The 20,359-nt window shown below is 36.0% G+C and overlaps 1 protein-coding gene and 1 long non-coding RNA gene across 3 annotated transcripts; one reads left to right on the top strand and one right to left on the bottom strand.

Annotated features, from left to right (window-relative positions):
- Positions 1-217: 217 nt before the first annotated feature.
- On the top strand, positions 218-15,622 carry LOC135601148 (ABC transporter G family member 45-like). Its single transcript, XM_065094184.1, has 22 exons — positions 218-357; positions 473-593; positions 2,166-2,254; positions 3,226-3,310; positions 3,405-3,564; positions 3,691-3,749; positions 3,832-3,888; positions 4,396-4,486; positions 4,627-4,928; positions 6,777-7,375; positions 7,469-7,629; positions 7,729-7,832; positions 8,239-8,404; positions 9,067-9,236; positions 9,352-9,684; positions 9,880-10,170; positions 12,108-12,191; positions 12,270-12,403; positions 12,473-12,700; positions 12,772-12,943; positions 14,849-15,103; positions 15,173-15,622. The coding sequence occupies exons 1-22, from the start codon at positions 278-280 to the stop codon at positions 15,440-15,442; spliced, it is 4,011 nt and encodes a 1,336-aa protein (XP_064950256.1). The 5' UTR covers positions 218-277; the 3' UTR covers positions 15,443-15,622.
- LOC135601304 (uncharacterized) lies at positions 3,970-19,971 on the bottom strand. Of its 2 annotated transcripts, none has more exons than XR_010483702.1 (6): positions 19,822-19,971; positions 19,489-19,711; positions 9,966-10,063; positions 6,831-6,901; positions 4,839-4,981; positions 3,970-4,231 (listed from the first exon to the last, which is right to left on the bottom strand). It is a non-coding gene; the product is annotated as an uncharacterized LOC135601304 (long non-coding RNA). The 2 variants fall into 2 exon arrangements; XR_010483650.1 differs by having other exon boundaries at positions 19,501-19,711.
- Between the last annotated feature and the right edge of the window lie 388 nt (positions 19,972-20,359).

Raw genomic sequence — 20,359 nt, 5'->3', positions numbered from 1 at the left:
ATGATTTTTCTATATTTTTATTTTCCTTGTAGAAGAAAATGAAAGAAAAAGAAAACGTGATGCGTGAGAGTGTCAAAGAATTCTTTCAAGGCTGGAGAAAATAAACAAGACAGATATACACGATCGAGTTAGCGAAAACTATGGCCACCAAATCACGTAGAGAGGCTCATCGGTCAATTTCTTCCATTGAAAGGCCCCAACATGTGCGCTATATATACTACTAGTCTTTCTTCGTCTTCTTCCTCTTCTTCGAAGCTTGTTTCAGAGAGAGAGAGAGATGGAGGGATCCGACGGTCCTCCAATGACATGCGAGGAGCACGAAGAGCTCGTCCTGCGTTTGCGAGATTGGAGAGCGAGGTACTTTGGGAGTCAAAACCCTATTTAGATGATGATGATGAGATCTCGAGAGCAGATTCAAGTCTGCCGCTTCTCTCCGGGTATCCTTCATCCGTGTCTTTCTGTGTGAGGTTAGGTTGAGCGTGGAGCTCCCCAAGATCGAAGTCCGGTTCGAGGATGTGTCGGTGGAGACGGAGGTCTATGTTCGGAGAAGGGTTCTTCCTACTCTCTCCAACACCATCATCAACACCGCTCAGGTAGACTGCATGGCCTCCATGCTCCACAACATCGCTGCTGGCTTTCGCCACCTCAAACAAGTGGCCGATGCTCATGCAAAAGAAGCCATATCTCTCTCTCTCTCTCTCTCTACACATATATATTACGTACAAAAAGTGTTATGTTTCTCTTATGGAAGGAGATTAACTTCCATGAATGCGCACACAGGACAATACCGTGCACACTATAAAAGGACTAAAAGATCAGTTTCGTGTTGCTGAGTTGATCTATCACCTGCAGTCCTTCCCTGCTGACACTTACCTTATGATCTTATAAATTCATTCATCAACACACACACACACACACACACACTATATATATAAATATATACATATACTCTATCAAAGAGATGCAAGTTATATGGCAATTGATTCAAATAATATCACCTCCTTTGAAGTCCATGACAAGTGATGGAGGTAAGCTCAAGAAACCTTGCACAAGCTTTTCCCATCACTTGGTTCTCCAAGCTGGAAATCTTCAGCAACCTTAGATAACCCTTTCAATCAACACCCATCTTGGTTCTCACATTTTTTTCGTCTTGAAAAGTTCCTCTGTCTGGTAATCCCTTAGTGTGAGGGTTTTCTTCCTGTTATTCTTAACAAAAAAGAAGAAGAAGAAGAAGAAAGATAATAGGTAAAATTATCTTCTTCTTTTTTTGGCATTAATATGAACTGTTCAATTTACCTTTTTGTTTAGTTACCATTATATTTAAGTTTGAACTCTTTTATTTTATTTTTTGCAATGGACATGAGGATTTATTTATTTTTTTGTTTCTTAATTTGATTGGAGTCTTTGTCTTGGGTTGGAATCCAATAAGCTATCAAGCCTCTATATATCCTCTTCTTCTTCTTCTTCTTCTTTGGTTTTCAATGATTCCCCTCTCTACTTTGTGTGATAATCTTATGAAAGTAAGCATATTTGCAGAAGCTTGAATTATTCTATATCCAGAGAATGATCTAAACAACATTTTAATGACAAGTTTCCAACTATAACCATCCTATACTTTTCTAGCATTAAGATTAAGTGCATACACATAGTATTATTTTTCTCAAAAGCTATTGATGAGCTTCTTTTGTACTATAAGATCTAAGTATGTAGTGTTTGATTGGAATAATTAGAAATGAGGTGTTCCTATTGGATGCAACACCATCTCCTCTCATGCCATCAAATTAAGTGTTGACCATATATGGAGTTGTGGCACATAAAAGAAGAATCACATGCAAGAAAACAATGTCATTCTGTACTACCATAAGGTTGAGCACTGTATAATATATAATATGGGGTGTCTCCATTCTTCTTAATTCCCAAGTTTGACCTTTTTGGCACTCATTTAACATGTCTCACAATCAAGGAAAAAGAAAGCTGCTGGCTATATTGGATGAAGAAACAAAAAAAAGAGAGAGATAGATATGAGAGAGAAATTTGCAGCTTATCCTTGCATTAAATTCTCTGATACTTTCATACAGTTTGCTCTTTGGCAAACTAAGACTGCATGTAGATATATTTTTGGATGCAAACACAGATGTGGACTGTTGTTCTCATGATTTGAACAGGAGGTGATGGGATTGATGAAACTGTATCATGCTCAAAAGAAACCTGTCAAAATCCTTGATGATTTGAGAGGAATAATAAGGCCTTCCAGGTACTTACAAGCTTCCACAACATTGCTCATTTGTTGTGTTTCAATTTGGAGATCAAGTCTAATTAAAAGTATAATCAATCCTCTCAGCTTTGTGTTTGTGATCCTTCAAAAAAAAAAAATATTTCTCAAAGCATGCTGGCAAAAAAAAGAAAAAAAACCTAATTAAAGTATTTTAGAAATTCAATTTTTTAGTATTTTTGTTAGTGGTAGTGAACCAAAATTTCAGCTATTTACTTTGTTGATGCACACACAATATATGAATAATAATTAGATTTTTAGAGGGAAAAGTGGTGTGACCTTAACAAGTTTCTACTTGAGTTTGTACATCTAAAATATTCAAAAAGTAGAGGATGTGGTTTTCACTTTTTTTTTCCCTTCAAAAAAATTTATAAACCCCTTGAAATTTTTTAGTTAACATATTGCTAAGTAAATTGGTTGTTTTTCTTCCCCCTTTTTTACTTACTATGCCTATTAGTGATGCTTAACCATTGATATGATTTGGTATTTTGAATCATTAATCACAAACACTAATTAGGAAGATTTTCTAGTTGAGGAAATTAATTAGATAGCTTAACTTCTGAATCGCATGCCGGTTTAAGATAATAATTATAAATATTAATTAGAGAGGGGATATGATTTGTCATATATGATAACGATTACTTAGAAACTTGTCCATTATATTAAATAATAAAAGAGTGGCAAATTCTAAGATATGAATAAATTATGATAATAATAATATATTTTTAAATTATATTTATGGGGTGTGGATATTGGTTTTCATTCCATTCCGATTTACTTGTCGAAAATTATGCTAATAATATTGTCTTGTTCTTCGATAAAATTATGAGCTGCATAGGTTAAACTAATGATTATTATTTCGTCTCTCTTCCTCTTTGAATACAAAGAGAGAAAAAACAATAAATATATATATGTATATATTATATTATATGATGATAATATTTTGATTTCAGGATGACACTTGTGCTTGGACCCCCGGAGTCTGGAAAGTCAACGTTTTTGAAAGCCTTATCGGGAAAATTAGATTCGAGCTTAAATGTAAGCAATCATTCATTAATCTTTGCCTTAAAGCTCCTAAAAATATTGTAATTTGTTTTTTTTTTACATTAATTTTATCTTTTCACTCGAATAGTTTGCAGGAAAAGTCACGTACAATGACGAGAAGATGGACCGTGGCATCCTGCAGAGGATGTGTGCGTATGTTGGTCAACGCGACCTCCACCACGCCGAGATGACTGTGAAGGAGACGATTGAGTTCGCTCGACGAATGCTAAATGCCGGAAATCAATCTGGTGATCCTAATTATATTATCCGTGCGATTAATCATAATGATAAATTGATAAGACAACATGAATCACCTGCAAAACAAGAACAAGAAATGGTGGATTTTAAATAGGAATTTGCAATCACTGTGTTAGGATTTTCTCATCACCTGATCGCCTCGCAAGAGAACGAAGGGGTTGACTCGATTGCCGAGGTAGTGATTTGATTTCTTGACACATCGAAATGAATTCGTAGAAAGGATGGGCGCTGATTTCTCTCATAAATGAATCGTGCAGGGAAAAGATCACACGAGAGAAGATGAAGGGGACTTTGTGGTCAACTATATTCTCAAGGTATGTGCCTAAATAGTCAAAATCAAATACTCAGATACAGATTTTTGGATGTTGAAGTAGCACAAAGCCATGCTGTATAAACAAAGCGTAGAATGTCATATTTTAATTTACAGAGCGATTTAAAGATATTACAATAACCAAGACATTCAACAATGAACTTTGACTCTTTAAGGTTCAAAGTTGATGATACCATATCGGCAACATGACGATAACTGATAGCTAGGATTTGTCCAACATGAAAGTTGGAATCTGTTCTTTTCCATAGATATCAGCTATCACAAGACAGAATACAAATTCTAGTCGTATTTTAATTTTCTCCAAAATTTGCATCGGCGTCAGCCTCCTGCATTGGGATAGAATTATCAGCATTATTTGCATGCCAGTAGCTAATTGAAATGATAAGAGAAACTTCTTTTCTACAAACAACTGTAGCAATAAAGATATTGAACTGCAAGTGTTCTTATCCGCAACAATTCTGCTCACATTGGTCATGATTTAACCTTTCAGATAACTGGCTTGGATGAGTGTGCCGACACACTAATAGGTGATGAAATGAGAAGGGGAATATCCGGAGGACAAAAGAAAAGAGTCACCATAGGTAGGAAACACATGGTTGATCTTGTATCCCTCCCCTTGGTAACATGCTCTTAGACAAAGCAACTCTTGATTAGCTAGCATAAAACTATTGTGGATGAACCAATGGACTAAAAAATGGTACCCACATACTTTGTCTTGCAGGAGAAATGCTAGCGGCACCAGCACAATGTTTTTTCATGGATGACATTTCAACTGGGCTTGATAGCTCGACTACATTTCAGATTCTCAAGTATTTGCAGCAGTTGACGCATGTTTTGGATCTCACCATGGTTATATCTTTACTTCAACCTACTCGAGAGGCATTTAACCTGTTTGATGACATAATCCTCTTATGTGAGGGGCGAATTGCTTACCAAGGACCACGGCAACATGTTCTTGAATTTTTTGAGTCGATGGGCTTCAAATGTCCTGATAGGAAGAACGTCGCCAACTTCCTTCAAGAGGTACCAACTACCAGTTGTTCCTTAAAGTTAACAGGTTCCTGATCACTTGTCTCCTGGATAGTTAAACAATTGTTTTGTAGATTTTCAAACTGGACCATTAGGAACTTAAAAAAGAGTCAAGATATAAGTACCAGAAAACCAAGCGACAAGGAATTCTTATTTCTCAATAGAGAACACATTTTCAGAAAAAATAAAGAAAGCAAGGAACATATAGGTCATTTTTCTTTTTAACAGAAACACCAACCTCGTTCTGAGTATGCTAAGATTTGCAGAACAATATTGACAATTTGTTATTCTTGCATTAATGCTTTAGGTGCATCATTCAGGAACATTATGTTGGCAAGAATTGTCCAAGCAGATAGCATATCCATATATAATCTTACAACAGAAAGCTATATCTACATCGGAATTTGTAATTCATAATTAAGTACCTAATAGTAAGCAACATGCTCATTGAATGCACCAAGCTTCAAGGACTTTCTTCTAATGGCTAATTAAAGTTGTTAAAATCAGTTGAGTAGCAATCCGATCAGACCTCTAGTCACTAGGTACCTCATTGGTCGCACCAGTGGGTAAAATTAGTCATGTTACATGTTTAATGAATACATAACAGAGCTTCAGACATCAAGTTAGTAATTTTAAATGAATAATAGCAACTTAAGACTTGATTTCAAGGTTTTGAAGCCCTCTTATATTTAATTTCTCCTTTCCTCTATAGGATAAAACTACCGTAGCCAATGATAGTTAAAGAGTGCTGGGTCAATCCAATTAAATAGTTAAACTACCGTAGCCAATGATAGTTGAACTAGGTCAAACTACCGGAGCCAATGATAGTTCAATAGTTAAAACTACCCTAGACAAGTAAGATAAAGAGTTCTAGGTCATATTTGGGCCATTTAAAATCTACTGGTTCAGTTTGGACTAGCCAGTTCTTCCAATCCAGTTATTCAAATTTCCAATCAATAGTTGAATCAGGCTGGCCAAGGACCCAATCATGTTTCAAAATGATTGGGTAAAATTAGTCATATTCAAATTTAAAAATGAATTCTCACAATAGATCCAATATATTGGAACAAAAAAAAATATAGTCCTCGTGTTTTTAAATTATAAAATTGTGAAATGATGAATTTTGCAAGATCTAGGTAATTTAACACGGTCATGTTGTTTGGTTCAAGATCCCCTTTTTTTTTCCGACTTCACACGATCTTGCTCCTTGGTGCCACGACAAGGTTGATCCTTTACCACCTAAGTAACCAACATCCAAGTTACAGAAACAACCAATTTGTATGCAAAAATAAGGTTGTACACATTGACCCTTTTAGATTTTGTAATCACTTTTGCATCGTGAACTAGGCTGCCCTTATGCTGTCATCTTAGTGACCTTGAATCTTGAAAATGTGTCTAATAATTTTCTTTTTCGAATTTTTGTTAGATTAGTTTCTCTTTGGAAATATATCTGCTCAACATTTCTTTCTAAAAATAAAAGGTAGAGAGCATTAAAGATATTTTTTTCTGAAAGAGAGTTGAAATCCAACTCATCTTTCACTAGAGATCCTTTGGCATTGGAAGTTGTATGCCGTACCCATCTTCTAAATTGATGATATCACGGTTTGATAGTATGGACCATGGATTATATGACTTGAAGAATCCTGTGGAATCTGAATGCATACACTATATGTGAGCGTCCAAATATGAAAAAACAAACCATATGACAAAGGAATTTTTGTTTAAGCACATCAAGTAAATATGTATCCTACAGCCAGTAATGAATCAAGCATTGCTTCTGCGAGGCCTTTTGTTTCAGGAATATTTTCTAATGGATTGGTTTCTTGGAACGGACTAATGTAGGTAACATCGAAGATGGATCAAGAACAATATTGGGTGAATAACAGAAGCACGTACCAGTACGTACCCGTGCAGAAGTTCTCAGATTCCTTTGGCTCTTCTCATTATGGCCGGCTTCTTCAGAAAGACTTGCACATGCGAGACAGCAGTAAAAAGAGTGATCAGATGATCGGAATAAAAGAAAGATATAGCATCCCAAAGTGGGATGTATTCAAGGTCTGCTTCTCAAGGGAGAAGTTATTGATGAAGAGGAACTCCCCAGTTCACATATTCAAGGCCATACAAATAGTACTCTTGGCTATTGTGATTATGACAGTTTTCTTTCGATCAAAAATGAAACATCAGACAATTGACGATGGGAGCCGTTATATGGGAGCCATTTTTGCTGCAGTAGTTATAGTGAAGTTTAACGGCATGACAGAGTTGGCAATAATGGTAAAAAGACTTCCTATCTACTACAAGCAGAGGAAAGTATTAATTTTACCAGGATGGGCACTCCTTTTATCTATTACAATCCTTAGTATCCCAATGTCATTCATTGAAACAGGTCTGTGGACAAGTTTAACATACTACATGATTGGCTTTGCACCATCAGCAGTTAGGTAGGAGAATAGTTTACCCTCTTTACTCTGAATACAATGGATATAAAGACATTAGATGCCATTTGTATATTCATACATCTGTTTTCATGGTAGATTCCTCCAGCAGTTCTTGGCTTTGTTCTGTGTGCATCAGATGTCAATGGCACTCTTCCGTTTTATAGCTATTATTGGGAGAACACAACTTATGGCAAATACAATTGGAACTGCCTCTCTAATAGCAATCTATATACTTGGGGGATTTGTCATATCAAAAGGTAGATAGTTTAGTTCTTTTTCTTTTTCTCCTTAAAAGTGCAAGTTTCTTTGTCTATCTCAATCTAATCATTAACTATTTGTTTCCTATGCCTGATCAGATAGCATACAGTCATGGTTAATTTGGGGTTATTGGTTCTCTCCTGTAACATATGGTCAGAATGCAGTAGCAATCAATGAATTTCTTGATGAAAGGTGGAGTATGGTAAGCTCCAACTTCTCCATGTAGTGGAATGTAAATAATCATTACTCTGACCTAATGCAAACATACTAAGAAGTAGTGAACATGGAGAATATGGACATAAGAGTGATGCAATAGATTGATTGTAGCCCTTTGATGCACTATTTTGTCACTAAAAAGACTTTGTGGAAGTTTAAATGTGAATTCTACTGAACTTCAATAAACATGTGAAGATCTGAAACATCCATGTTATACTGTTACCAAACAATTATCATAAACATTTTAGCTTATGTTAATTCCAAAATCGAATAAAATCTTGAATTGTAAGCTGGATAGTTTATACTCAGAAGTTAGATTTGCTTAATAATGTTCAATATAATCCCTCCTAGATCAGTGAGAGCACTCATTATATCTATTCTAATCTTAACAGAATTCCGAGGGTGGAGAAAGCACTAATGATACAGTTGGGAAAACCATCCTTAAATCGAGAGGGATGTTAACAGAATCACACTGGTACTGGTACTCTGTGGCAATATTGCTTATATTTGCACTGGTCTTCAACATTTTCGGCATCTTCGCGCTTGAGTACCTCAAAGGTACTATATAATTTCCATAGCTACATCTTCAAGTGTACATATGTTTGTTATGTATGTGTTTCTACATAAAGTTAAGCTAGCATCCAGACTTCATCCTTCTGAATCAAAATTAAAATTGAGAGCTCCAAACTAGAAGATCAACTCTAATGAACATGATATCCAATATTTATAAGACTAAGAACATTTGGATCAACAGTAATATGTTAATGAGACACAAAAAAAAATCATGTCTTCAATCCTATATATCAATTAGACACAAACAGTAAGCCAATCTAATGACCTAAAATTATGTTAATGAGAGTAAAACCAGAGGCACTAAAGTCATTAGATTATAGTATGTGTGCATCTCAGAACATTTTGGATCAACATCACTGGTCTGAATCCTCATCTAAATTGGCCTGAAATATATTTCAGTACATAAATAAATTTTAAACCACTGATTTAATCTTGGCTCGATAAACATCCAGAAGATTTTTAAATTGCAAAAGTCTTGGTTTCTAGGCTTTTTAAAAATCTGTAAATCATGTCACAGGGAATTGATCTTTAATTTGGAGCCTCCGTCATTGATTTTCAATCAGTAGGATTTAAGCCTCAATCCAGCTAGGAGAAACTCTAAATATCTGTCAAAAGATTTTTAAGTTGGATTTTCCATAAAAATGCAGCTCCCAAAAAAAGGCGTGCCAACATGAAAATGTGGCCTAAGGATTTTAAGAAGATCAACAAAGCTGATGACCAAGCAACTTCAGCAGCATCCCAAAGTAGGATGTCTCTACCATTCCAGCCTCTGACAATTGCATTCAGCAATATTAGTTATTATGTTGACGTACCTAAGGTAAACTATAGAATTCTTGTCTTTCCAATAACACCAATATTCTATCTCAAGAAATTTGTACAATGTCAGATTTATTTTCATCATTCTAACTTATCACTCAATTATCACTAATTAGCAATTGAAGAAATTTGGAATCAAGGAGAAGAGACTCCAGTTGTTGAAGGGTGTTTCTGGAGCTTTCAGACCTGGAGTACTAACTGCACTCATGGGGGTCACAGGTGCTGGGAAGACAACATTACTAGATGTTTTGGCAGGAAGAAAAACAGTTGGGCATATCGAAGGAAGCATCAACATATCTGGATACCCTAAAAAGCAGGAGACCTTTGCTAGGGTTTCAGGATACTGTGAACAAGTAGATAATCATTCTCCTTGTCTAACAGTTTTTGAATCTCTATGGTACTCAGCATGGCTTCGTCTGCCATCCCAAGTCGATGGGCACACAATAAGTGTATGTTGCTCCAAAACCAAGATATGCTACACATTCATCGCATAAAGTGGTGGCATATAACAAACATAATAAGATATTTGCATACATTGTGTGCATGGACTTGTCACCGTGTATTATTAGTGCATCTAGTTATACTTTTCTTTTGGTTTTAAAATAGATAAACCTTATATATTATTATTTTCCTTGCTTTTTCAGATTTTCATAAATGAGGTAATGGAACTGGTTGAGCTCAAGTCATTGAAAGATGCAATGGTAGGTTTGCCAGGAATAAAGGGACTTACAGCAGAACAACGGAAACGTCTGACGATAGCAGTGGAGTTGGTTTCAAGCCCTTCTATCATATTCATGGATGAACCCACGACAGGTTTAGATGCTCGGGCTGCAGCAATTGTCATGAGAACAGTCAGAAAAACGGCAGATACCGGGCGTACAATAGTGTGCACAATCCATCAACCAAGTATTGAGATGTTTGAAGCTTTTGATGAGGTAATTTGATGATTGATGGCTCTTACAGTCTCTCATAATTAAAGAGAATATGACACATCACACATGTCACATAAGCAAAAGTAGAAAGATCAGGTAATCCCATCCCCCAACACAACAACTAAAGAAGAAATATCATGTTTGGATGGCCACGAAAATATTTTGTTATTTCTTTTTCTCTTTCTTACCTTATTTACTTCTTTCAGCTTCTCATGCCCTAGTACCAAGTATTGGCATGCAGGTGCTGATTGCACATCCAGACTAGAAACCAACCAGAATAAAAGAATTTGGCAAAATAAAATATAGATACTAGGGTTCAGAGGCCAAGTCCAGTTATGACATGTGTAATCAAGAATGGATTCTGAAACTTGAAAGTTGCAGCAAATGCAACATATATAAATATAACTAATACTACTCACATTAAAGCATATTCTTTCCATTTGAAATATGAAATTTGAAAAAATAAAAGGCAAAGCAAAATGATAGCAGCACAAGAAATAAGGATATCATTACTCTTTCTCTTGTGACAAAGAATAATGTTCGGAGAAGCAAAAGAAACCTGATAATTTTTCGAAACACCTGAGAATATAGGGATAAATATTTACATCTAGAAGTATACAAGGGTTTGTGAAAAATCATGTGAACACCTGCATGTAGAATATACACATTGCTCATATGTGATGCAATGCTTGTTATGGAGCATCATAATTCATGAACGCTTCGAACCTAAGTTAGACTTGTACGATCATGGTTTTCAATCATTCCTTCTAAATTCATAAGAGTAGATTTGTGTTTTAGTTTTCTCAGCAATTGCACATTTTTTATTACTAATAAATCTAGAAATTCAATTTTAAATTATGTATCAGCATCTTTGCACACTTGCCTATAGCATTAGGGAAAATATAGGGAATGGTTATCAGCACATGTTATATGAATGTTTTTGCCTAGCAATATTTGTCTCTTATTTAAGAGGACTACAAGGCAAATTCCAGAATAACTAAAATTTCCATTAAGCATCATATTCACATTAACTTTTTTATTGATAATTTCTGCTTAAGGAATCAAATATTAGTCGGACTGGTACATACCGACCAGTAATTACCAGTCTAATCAAGGACGGGAACTAGACCATTGAAGTCGATAATTTTTTTATTATTCTTCCCTATGATACCAGATAGTATAGGTTGGTATATTGGCACCTCACCATTCTGACCAGTTGCCAAAAACTAGTACTGGATCCAGATTTAACTGCTTGCTTCTGCTGTCATTGCATACTAACAAATGTGCAAATTGTGCGTGAATCATGGGTAAAGCAACAGGTCGTAACACTTAAGTTACAAATGTGTCAAAAAGTTCTTTACTGCTTATAGCTTACTTCAATGGACTACAAGATATACTAAGGATAAAGAATAACACTTTGAACAATTTTTGTAACAGTGATTCATGTTGTAGAAATAGAGATCAATCTTGACACTAAGTGACCCACAGGAGATTATCAAATTCAGAGATTTCTTTGGTGGGGGGCCAGCGATAAAAGTTGTAATAAAATAATTTTCTGCAATGGAGAGGGGAAATGAAAGGAACCTGATAGCTTGAGCAAATAGCAAGTTGCACCCCAGATGAAAGTAAAGCTGTTAATTAGGATAAAGGCCTTAAAATGTCAATTTAAGGGAAATATCAGACAAGCACAAGATAATTGTTATACTTGGAAGTCACTCATGTGGAGTGCTTTTTTATATGTAAAGGGTTCTAATTGACAAAGTCCTTCAATGAAAGGAAAGCAATGGTGAAACATGAACCTCATATACCATATAAAGAATATAGTGCCTTCTAATACTTGCTCAGACATGTAGCAAAACAATCTGATCTACTTGTAATTTTCAGAGATTACCAACCTTGGAAGTTTAACATTTTGCTACAATTATTGTTATATGTTGCAGTTAGTCCTAATGAAACAAGGAGGGCAGTTAATATATGGAGGACCTTTAGGCGGTTTATCGCGAAACATGATACAATACTTCGAAGTAAGAAACAATCAGTATGTACAAAATTCTGAATTTGTAAGAAGTTTGTTTAACCAACATCTACAAATGTTTTTCCAGGCTATTCCAGGAGTGCCACATATCAGAGATGGTCAAAATCCTGCCACGTGGATGTTGGATGTCACTTCTCCAGCCATGGAATATAAGCTTGGCATAGACTATGGAATCATCTTTAGCAAGTCATCTATGTACACGTAAGCTCATATTATTACTACATAGAAAATTATTGACCAGCATTTAGATTAGTTTTATTTCCTCTTCAGAGAGAACATGAAATTGGTTGATGAGCTGAGCAGAAGAAAAACGAATGAAAAAGATCTACACTTCCCATCCAAATATGCAAAAAGCTTTTGGTCATTGTGCATCTGCTGCCTATGGAAACAGCACAAGTCTTACTGGAAAAATCCAGAGCACAACATAGTTCGTTTCATCATCACAATTACAGTATCAGTCCTATTTGGCATAGTCTTCTTCAGAATTGCTACCAAGATGTAAGCAATAAAACTCATTTTTATCCTCTTTTAAGTGATAAGTTTACTGAATTTCTATAATCAAATAACAGAAGGAACGAACAAGATATTTTCAACATTCAAGGAGCTATATATGGTTCAGCACTGTTTATAGGCTTTGCAAATGCCAGTATATTACAACCTGTTGTGGAAATGGAGAGAACAACATTTTATCGTGAAAGGGCGTCCGGGATGTATTCTTCTATGACCTATGCCATTGCTCAGGTACTCTCATTTCGTCATGTGCATTTTATATGAAGAACTATCATGTGACAAGTTAATTTGCTGCCAAGAAAATTATAATAATTTTCTAGTAAATCTTTTATAAGTCAATCATGTTTCTGCATGTTTTCCATCTTTAAACTAGGTAATATTGTGACTCAGAAACTTAGCTTAAACAGAGAACTACAAATATGTTATCCATGTGTAGAGGACATGGCAAAAGACGGGCATGGCAAGACTTGGTTAAAACTTGGAAGAACCCATTGAATTGATTTTCCTTGATCTTAGAAACACTTTCCTAAAGTCTATGAGACAAATCCAACAGAAAAGACCATGTATTAAAACCAATAAAATAGTGACTTATCAACAAGCGAGGCCAGATTCACAAAACCCACATTACAAGAAAAGAAAGGTCTAGGTTGGGCTACTGCTGTAGTGTCTTAGAATAATTTCGGCCATTTTTTTTAGTTCCACTTTATACAATTTATTAACCAGTAGCTTCCTCGAATCATGAAAAATAAAATCACAGCAATTCTTTTTGAACTCTATGTAGGTAAACATGTAAAGAAAAAATATATATGAGGCTTGAAGTTGATCCAACTAACCAGAGAGACAACAAAGTTATAAAGAAGAAATGCATTAAGGAACTAATTCATTGAAGAACCAAATAAGAATTAAGGATTGAGAACCCCAACTTGTGAATCACGTCAAAAATGGACAGAATTTAAAGTTTAAACAGCACATATTGGTCCAATCAACAACAAATAATGAATCATCCAGCACTGTATTGCTTGGCATAGTGCATACCATTCGTTTTTTTATTATTTTTCCAACAATACTAGGTGGTACAGGTCAGCACACCATTCTGTATTTTGGTACCATAAAACCTTGCCATATATAATTTGTCTTGTTGGCAATAATTTGTTGCACATGAGCATGAAAGAGACAATTTGTTAAAAGACTAGATGCTAGCATGCTGAAAAACACTCCTCCCTCAAGATGAGAAAGAGAAAAACGTATGAAATTTTATAAACATCTACAAAAAATTTTAACATAGTAAAAACAGAAACAAATAAGTAAATTATTTGTAAGAATCATGGTTAAAAAAAATTTATGATAAATTCATCAAAGAAAAATAAATGTTTACACATAAACATCATTTTGTATACATAGTAAGTCTTTTTCCAAAGTGTGTGCCTGTTAAGACAAACATCAATATGGTTTATGTGCCAGTAAGACCATAGATGTCAGAACTAAAACACCACTACCAAATATGATAACTCGAGCAACCAGATTCTACTAAGTGTAGGGGAGGATATCATGACAAGGCATGTTGGTAAGGTACATACTGTACACGTTTGTTGAATTTGAAAGAACCTGTCACTGACAATCTATGGGGCTTGCTAGATCTGTATGAACTAATCCTATCAAATATGATTGATCAACAAGACTATCAATTTGATATTACACAAGGACATATTAAAATATTGATACCCATGACACCTTTAGATTCTATGAACAGCATCATCTCAAGATCAAGATATATCTTTCTGGATGTGATTCATATTTGTTGTTCTCAGTTGTCACTATCCCATAACAACAAGATGGTAACTGTTAAGTAACTAGATGATGTTAATCGGCACAATCATGATATCATAAATCTTAGTGATATTACAGTGCTTCTATTACCAAATATGCTAAAAAGAATAGCTCGTAGGCATAAGAGAAATTGTTAGGTTCACCATATATATGTGAATATTATTTCTATTTGAAAGCTTCATTTATGCTGATGGTGTCTGGCACTTGACATGCTGTAACAGTATCTTTTGGTTCAGAAAATGTGAATAGCTTTAATGGTCCCTAAACTAATTAACTCTTCATATGTAACCACTAATTTCTTATTTACAGGTGGCCATTGAAATTCCTTATATCATAGTCCAGGTGCTTATTTTCTCGATAATAGTTTACCCAATGATGGGATTCCAATTTGTAGTAGCAAAGTTCTTCTGGTTCATGTTCTTCATGTTCTTAAGCTATATCTACTATGCACTCTTCGGGATGATGACAGTGGCGATAACACCTAACCAAGAAATAGCAGCTGCTCTTTCGTTTTTCCTCTTTGTCTTATGGAATATCTTCTCAGGTTTCTTCATTCCCCGAAAGGTATCTAACATTCTAAATCTGAACTTCTTCACTTTTATATTGTTATCCTGACTCATTGGGTTTGTGCAGATGATACCAAGTTGGTGGAGATGGTATTATTGGGTCGATCCTGCTGCATGGACTGTTTATGGTTTGATGGTTTCACAATTAGGAGACAATGTTGATCTTTTGCATGTTGCTGGGAGATCAGATGAGACTGTGAAGGAGTTCCTTAAGGAATATTTTGGTCTACAGGATAAATATCTATCACTAATTGTGTCTCTTCATGTTGCAGTTATCATATTATTTCTTTTCGTCTTTGGATTCAGCATCAAGAATCTGAATTTCCAGAAACGATAGGATAAGAGTCATGATTATTCATGCAACCCAAATACAAGAAAGAACTTTTATACAAGGAAAGGGCATCATTAATTTGTAAATATTGGGATGCTAGTAATAGTCGCTCTCTGTTTCTCCTTATTTTCTCTTGATTAAAGTTAAATTACAGTGATAAATACAGGATAAATATCTATTACTCGTTGTGTCTGTTCATGTTGCAGGGATCGTATTATTTGTTTTAGTTTTTGGATTCAGCATAAAGTATCTGAATTTCCAGGAATGATAGAATCAGAATTACTAAATTTTATGCAACGAAAAGAAAAGAATGAACTCTTATACAAGGAAAGGACATTGTTAATTTGTACAATGTTGGGGTGTTAGTAATCAAGGATCATAATTTCGTACCGTACCAGAGTTTCGAGCATAGCTCGGTATATATATATATATATATATATATATATATATATATATATATATAATAATAATAATAATAATATAAGTTTAAAAAAAAGGCAACATCGCCTCCTTTTTCTACCTGTGTGGGGAGAAGAAACTGAGGTTTCCTTCTCCCCACGCAAAAAAGGGCGATAAGGCACGTCACCACCTCGTTTCTTCTGCTCGCGTGGGAAGAAGAAACGTTGCCTCGATGATGCTAAGTTTCTTCTCCCCGCGATATCGCCGAGGCTTCTACTCCTTGTGCGAATGAGGAGAAGTCGTCGATGACGCCAAGGCCTCGCCGCCTCAGACGAGGAGGAGGCGACATCTCATCTGCGGTGTCCGGCGAGGGAGGTCGGCGACGGATCAGGATCATCGAGGGAGAGCAGCGTCGGATCTCTAGGTTCTCCCTTTTTTTCTCCCTCTTCTTTCTTCTCCCTCGGCTCTCCCTCAGCTAATACCACCCGATAGCGGGCGGCGACAGTCAAAATCAATCGTCACCAACTGATTTAGGGTGGTAACGGGGCGGAAGCAGCCCCAATCGACGGTACCGCCCGGTAATGGGAGATCTGCGCACCGATTTGCTAGCAGACCGGTACGTACCGCCCGGTATGGACGGTATTATTCGAAATTAAAATCTTTGCTAGTAATAGTCTGTCCTTTATTTTTCATTGTTTTCTCTTAATAAATAACAGCAATCTAAAATTCTTCATATCATTAGGGGCATTTGTCATTTGATTGTAACATAGTAGAACCATAGACTCAAATCAACAGTACAGTTTTTCTCCACTAAAACAATAAGTACATGCCTTCTCCCATCCAAGATAAGATCGAGGGATCATTATAATTGTTGCACATTAATTATAAAATAAATGGATCATATCAGACAAAAAAATCATAGGATATATATCTGTCATATGAATAGCTCAAAACTCACCCGTTGCAACTATGAAGATATTAATGGATCCAACTCACCAAGCTAGCTGAGCATTGAGCAATGTTAACACAAGAAAAGGACTCTCTTTGACATGAGAAACCAAGGAATGCAATTTCCCCTGTTTCAATACAGTACGATCAGTATTTATGGGTTCAACGACCAACCAGCAAGCGGACCAACCCAAGTTTGGGCGGCTCAAGTGTAATACAGACCAATTTTGGCCTATAATGGGCTTGGACTAGTCTGTCATGGATAAGTTTGTATATAAGGTATTCGATGTAATGTTTTTGTATATCCGTGTACTTCAGTTTTGCAAGTTGTGCACGACTGTCGCGTAAAGGCAAAACTGTCCAAAAATAGGCTATCCAATTCTAGTCAACCATTTTGGGTTAGAGCAGTGCAAAATGTCAATCATCTCAATACCCTAAAGCTACTCGGGTGACACATGGTTGGATGGGCCTTTGGGGTATTATCTAGGGCTGGTTTACTATATTATTGCACAGCAATGTCATATAGGCACTTGTGGAGACTTTTGGCCCACGGTAGAATGTCTTGGACTTATTGTCGTGTGAACATGTAGAGCTTACAAAGTCTATATTTGTATTTTACATTGTGCTAGGGGCAGATGCCTCCAACTTCAATGAAGTCATTGGACTACAAGAGCTACTGGGCAATGAAGTGTCCCAAAGTTGCACTTCATCCATGAACGACCAAAGTGTGGGTGGACGTAGGTCAATTGTCAAACGAGCAAACACAATTGGAGATGACAAAGGCCCTACGATATAACGACAAAGGCCACACAATGAGATATCACAGTCCAAGTTCATTACATAAAGATTGGAGTGCAATGGAGATATCACCAGGAGGCGACATGGTGTAGCGGATCATGGTGGATAGTTTGAGGCAACACAACACACATAGGAGAAATCTCGTGAGGAACTTGATCATCTAGGGGGATGATCAAGAGGTGCTGGGAGCTCCGTTTCGATGAGTAACACAATGACAAAAATGACTGGATTCAAAAAGTGAATGTCATGGTACCACAAAGATGTCTTCTATGTATGTACCGAATTTTGCATCGGACAAAAGCATTGATCATCAGTATATAGGAGCTATATTCTACCAATGGGGACTTTCAAGTACTGCAGAATTTTGTTGTCTTTTAAAGGCACTTTGACTGATCCAATGGGGACTTTCAAGTGCAAGTACCAATGAGTTCCATGGGGGGTTTGGATCAATCAAAGTGCCTTTAAAAGACAACAAAATTCTATAGCAACCAAGGAGGCCAATAGACAAAAAACAAACTTCATCCCGAGGTTCCAATACTTCTTTGGCATATTTGTAAAGATCCAATTATACTATTATAGAACCCAATATATATGTCATATAGAAGGGAAGAGATGCCCCAAGGACTTTGCAAACTTGCACCATAACACAATGGGGTAACACAGTCGAAACAAATGGTTGCAAGTTTTAGTTGAACACTGGTAGAAACCACAAAAGCTATGCCCATGGAAAGAGCTCCAATTACATCTAGCAAGATTTTCTTCAGTGGGCATAGCCAATTATTAATCATTTAATGTTTTTTTTTTCTTTTTGAGACACAACTACCTGCAAAACTTTTGCAAACTTCACTGGCTTTAGTACATAATTTTATATATATGTACAATAAGCAACATATGGATCATCCTCAATGGAGGCCTCAGAATTCCTTCGTCAAACTTTATTACGAAACTGCAGGTCCTTAACGATTTCCATCCATATACATAAATCATGTGCTCATCACAAATATTCTAAGATAGTTTATGTAACACCTCTAATTATTTTACTCTCACGTTGGAAGTGAGAAAAGAATTTAATTGAGTTTAAGAGTTTGTTGGATGTACTATTATTAATTTAGATTTAAGAACTTTGGATCACTGGTTCAGCCTCAGTAAGTTAATGAGGCAGCTATCCCATCAATCTGGATCATGAAAATTAATGTTTGAGCAAATGTTTGATTAATGAGGGAGGCTATCCCATCAATCTGGAAATGGTGAGGGAGGCTAGAGGAGTGACGAGATTGTAACTCATATCGGAAGTGGGAGAAGAATTGAACTGGGCCATAAAAGTTTGATTGATGTATTACTATTAATTTGGATTTAATTATTTTATATATAATCATTTTGGATCAATGATTCAGGCTAATAAGTTAATTAGCCTATTATCCAATCAAACAAGGTCATGAAAGTTTCCCAATTCTATCATCAATGTTTTCCATCAACATATGTACAGTAAATTGGTGACCAAAATGTTATACCCGAGGCATAAGATCATTACTAAATGCACCTTAATGCTTGAAATTGGTTCAACTAAGATAATGCAAATACGTTAATGAAAAATTTTCCTCGACGTTACATATGTAGGGATCTTTATATGACAGTCAACAATTGAAATTTAGGCACAAATTTAAAGGGTTAAGCATGCCATCTTCCCAAGTCTAGAATGGTTGTCTCTCGAGGCCTTTCGATATCATAATTATGTGTCCAAACCCACAAAGTAAACTTGTCAAGCGTTTGGACTACTGAATTAGAAACTAGATTTACTCCCAATGCAGCATCACATCGAATATATGAAAGATACGAATTGACGAATGAAATGGAAAGGAATATTGAAATCAAACCCAAGAAAGCATAGAAGGTACGACGATACACACAGAATAGATGACCTTCGCTCTTTGTTCTGGCGTGGTATCATGGTTAAAAATCCTTCAGGGTAAACGCAAAAGGAGCTGTCCTCATGAGATACGACCCTAGCTCCTCCAAGACGTCCCTCTCCGTTCTTCTCTATCCGTCATCCCTAACGATGACCAGGGAGGGCGCAAGGCATCTTCAGAAGGTATTGCTCGAACTAAAGCTGCCTTCCCCATTGATTGAGCACTGCAAATGGACGGAAAAATCATAATCTCTGAAAGTCAATGTGTGTATCAAAGATTCGGTATTGCGTGTGTTTCGATCGTGCAAGCATGAAACTGGGCTTATTCTTTTACCCTTCCCCGGGTTCTCCCTTCTTCCCTTCCTCCTCACTTCAAAATGGACGATCTCCGACGCTGGCGTCCGACGAAACCACGCTGAGCGGCACCGGATCGCCTCCCTCTACCTGACACCTTCGCACTGTCGCTCGAAAAGAATCCTTTGCGCTCCCCTTTTGTAAATAAAGAAAAGCCAACAAAATTCTAGATTTAGAGAATTAAATAAATAAATAAATTGCAGCTTAGAAAAATAATGAAAACTTAATTAAAAAATAAAAAAATATTTATTCAAATATTTAAAATTTTCATATATGTCACTGTCTTTTAACATCCCTAAGTTAATTACCGATAATCGTGATTATCACTTATTAACATCCAATCCTAATCGATGCCTCTCGATATTATTAGAAAGGAAGAAATGATGTTTATCTTCTAAAGTTTTTTTTTTTTTCGTTTCTTTCTTTTCTCTCTTATACTTAAAGTGCTCGTCGAATTGTTTGTAAAGTTTTCCTCTTTACAAGATATCGAGACTTGTTTATTGTTTGTTTTCAAACTA

This window comes from Musa acuminata, chromosome BXJ1-1 (genome assembly GCF_036884655.1).
Source record: "Musa acuminata AAA Group cultivar baxijiao chromosome BXJ1-1, Cavendish_Baxijiao_AAA, whole genome shotgun sequence".
Taxonomy (NCBI): domain Eukaryota; kingdom Viridiplantae; phylum Streptophyta; class Magnoliopsida; order Zingiberales; family Musaceae; genus Musa; species Musa acuminata.
Note: the sequence above shows the minus strand (reverse complement) of the source record. Positions and strands in the feature narration are given on the sequence as shown.

What these genes read in the sequence shown, in the direction of transcription:
- LOC135601148 (XM_065094184.1), top strand. Translation starts at nt 278, where the DNA reads ATGGAGGGATCCGACGGTCCTCCAATGACATGCGAGGAGCACGAAGAG. An exon ending in TCGCCAACTTCCTTCAAGAG is followed by an intron (nt 4,929 to 6,776) that starts GTACCAACTACC and finishes GGACTAATGTAG; the next exon opens with GTAACATCGAAGATGGATCA. An exon ending in CGCGCTTGAGTACCTCAAAG is followed by an intron (nt 8,405 to 9,066) that starts GTACTATATAAT and finishes ATAAAAATGCAG; the next exon opens with CTCCCAAAAAAAGGCGTGCC.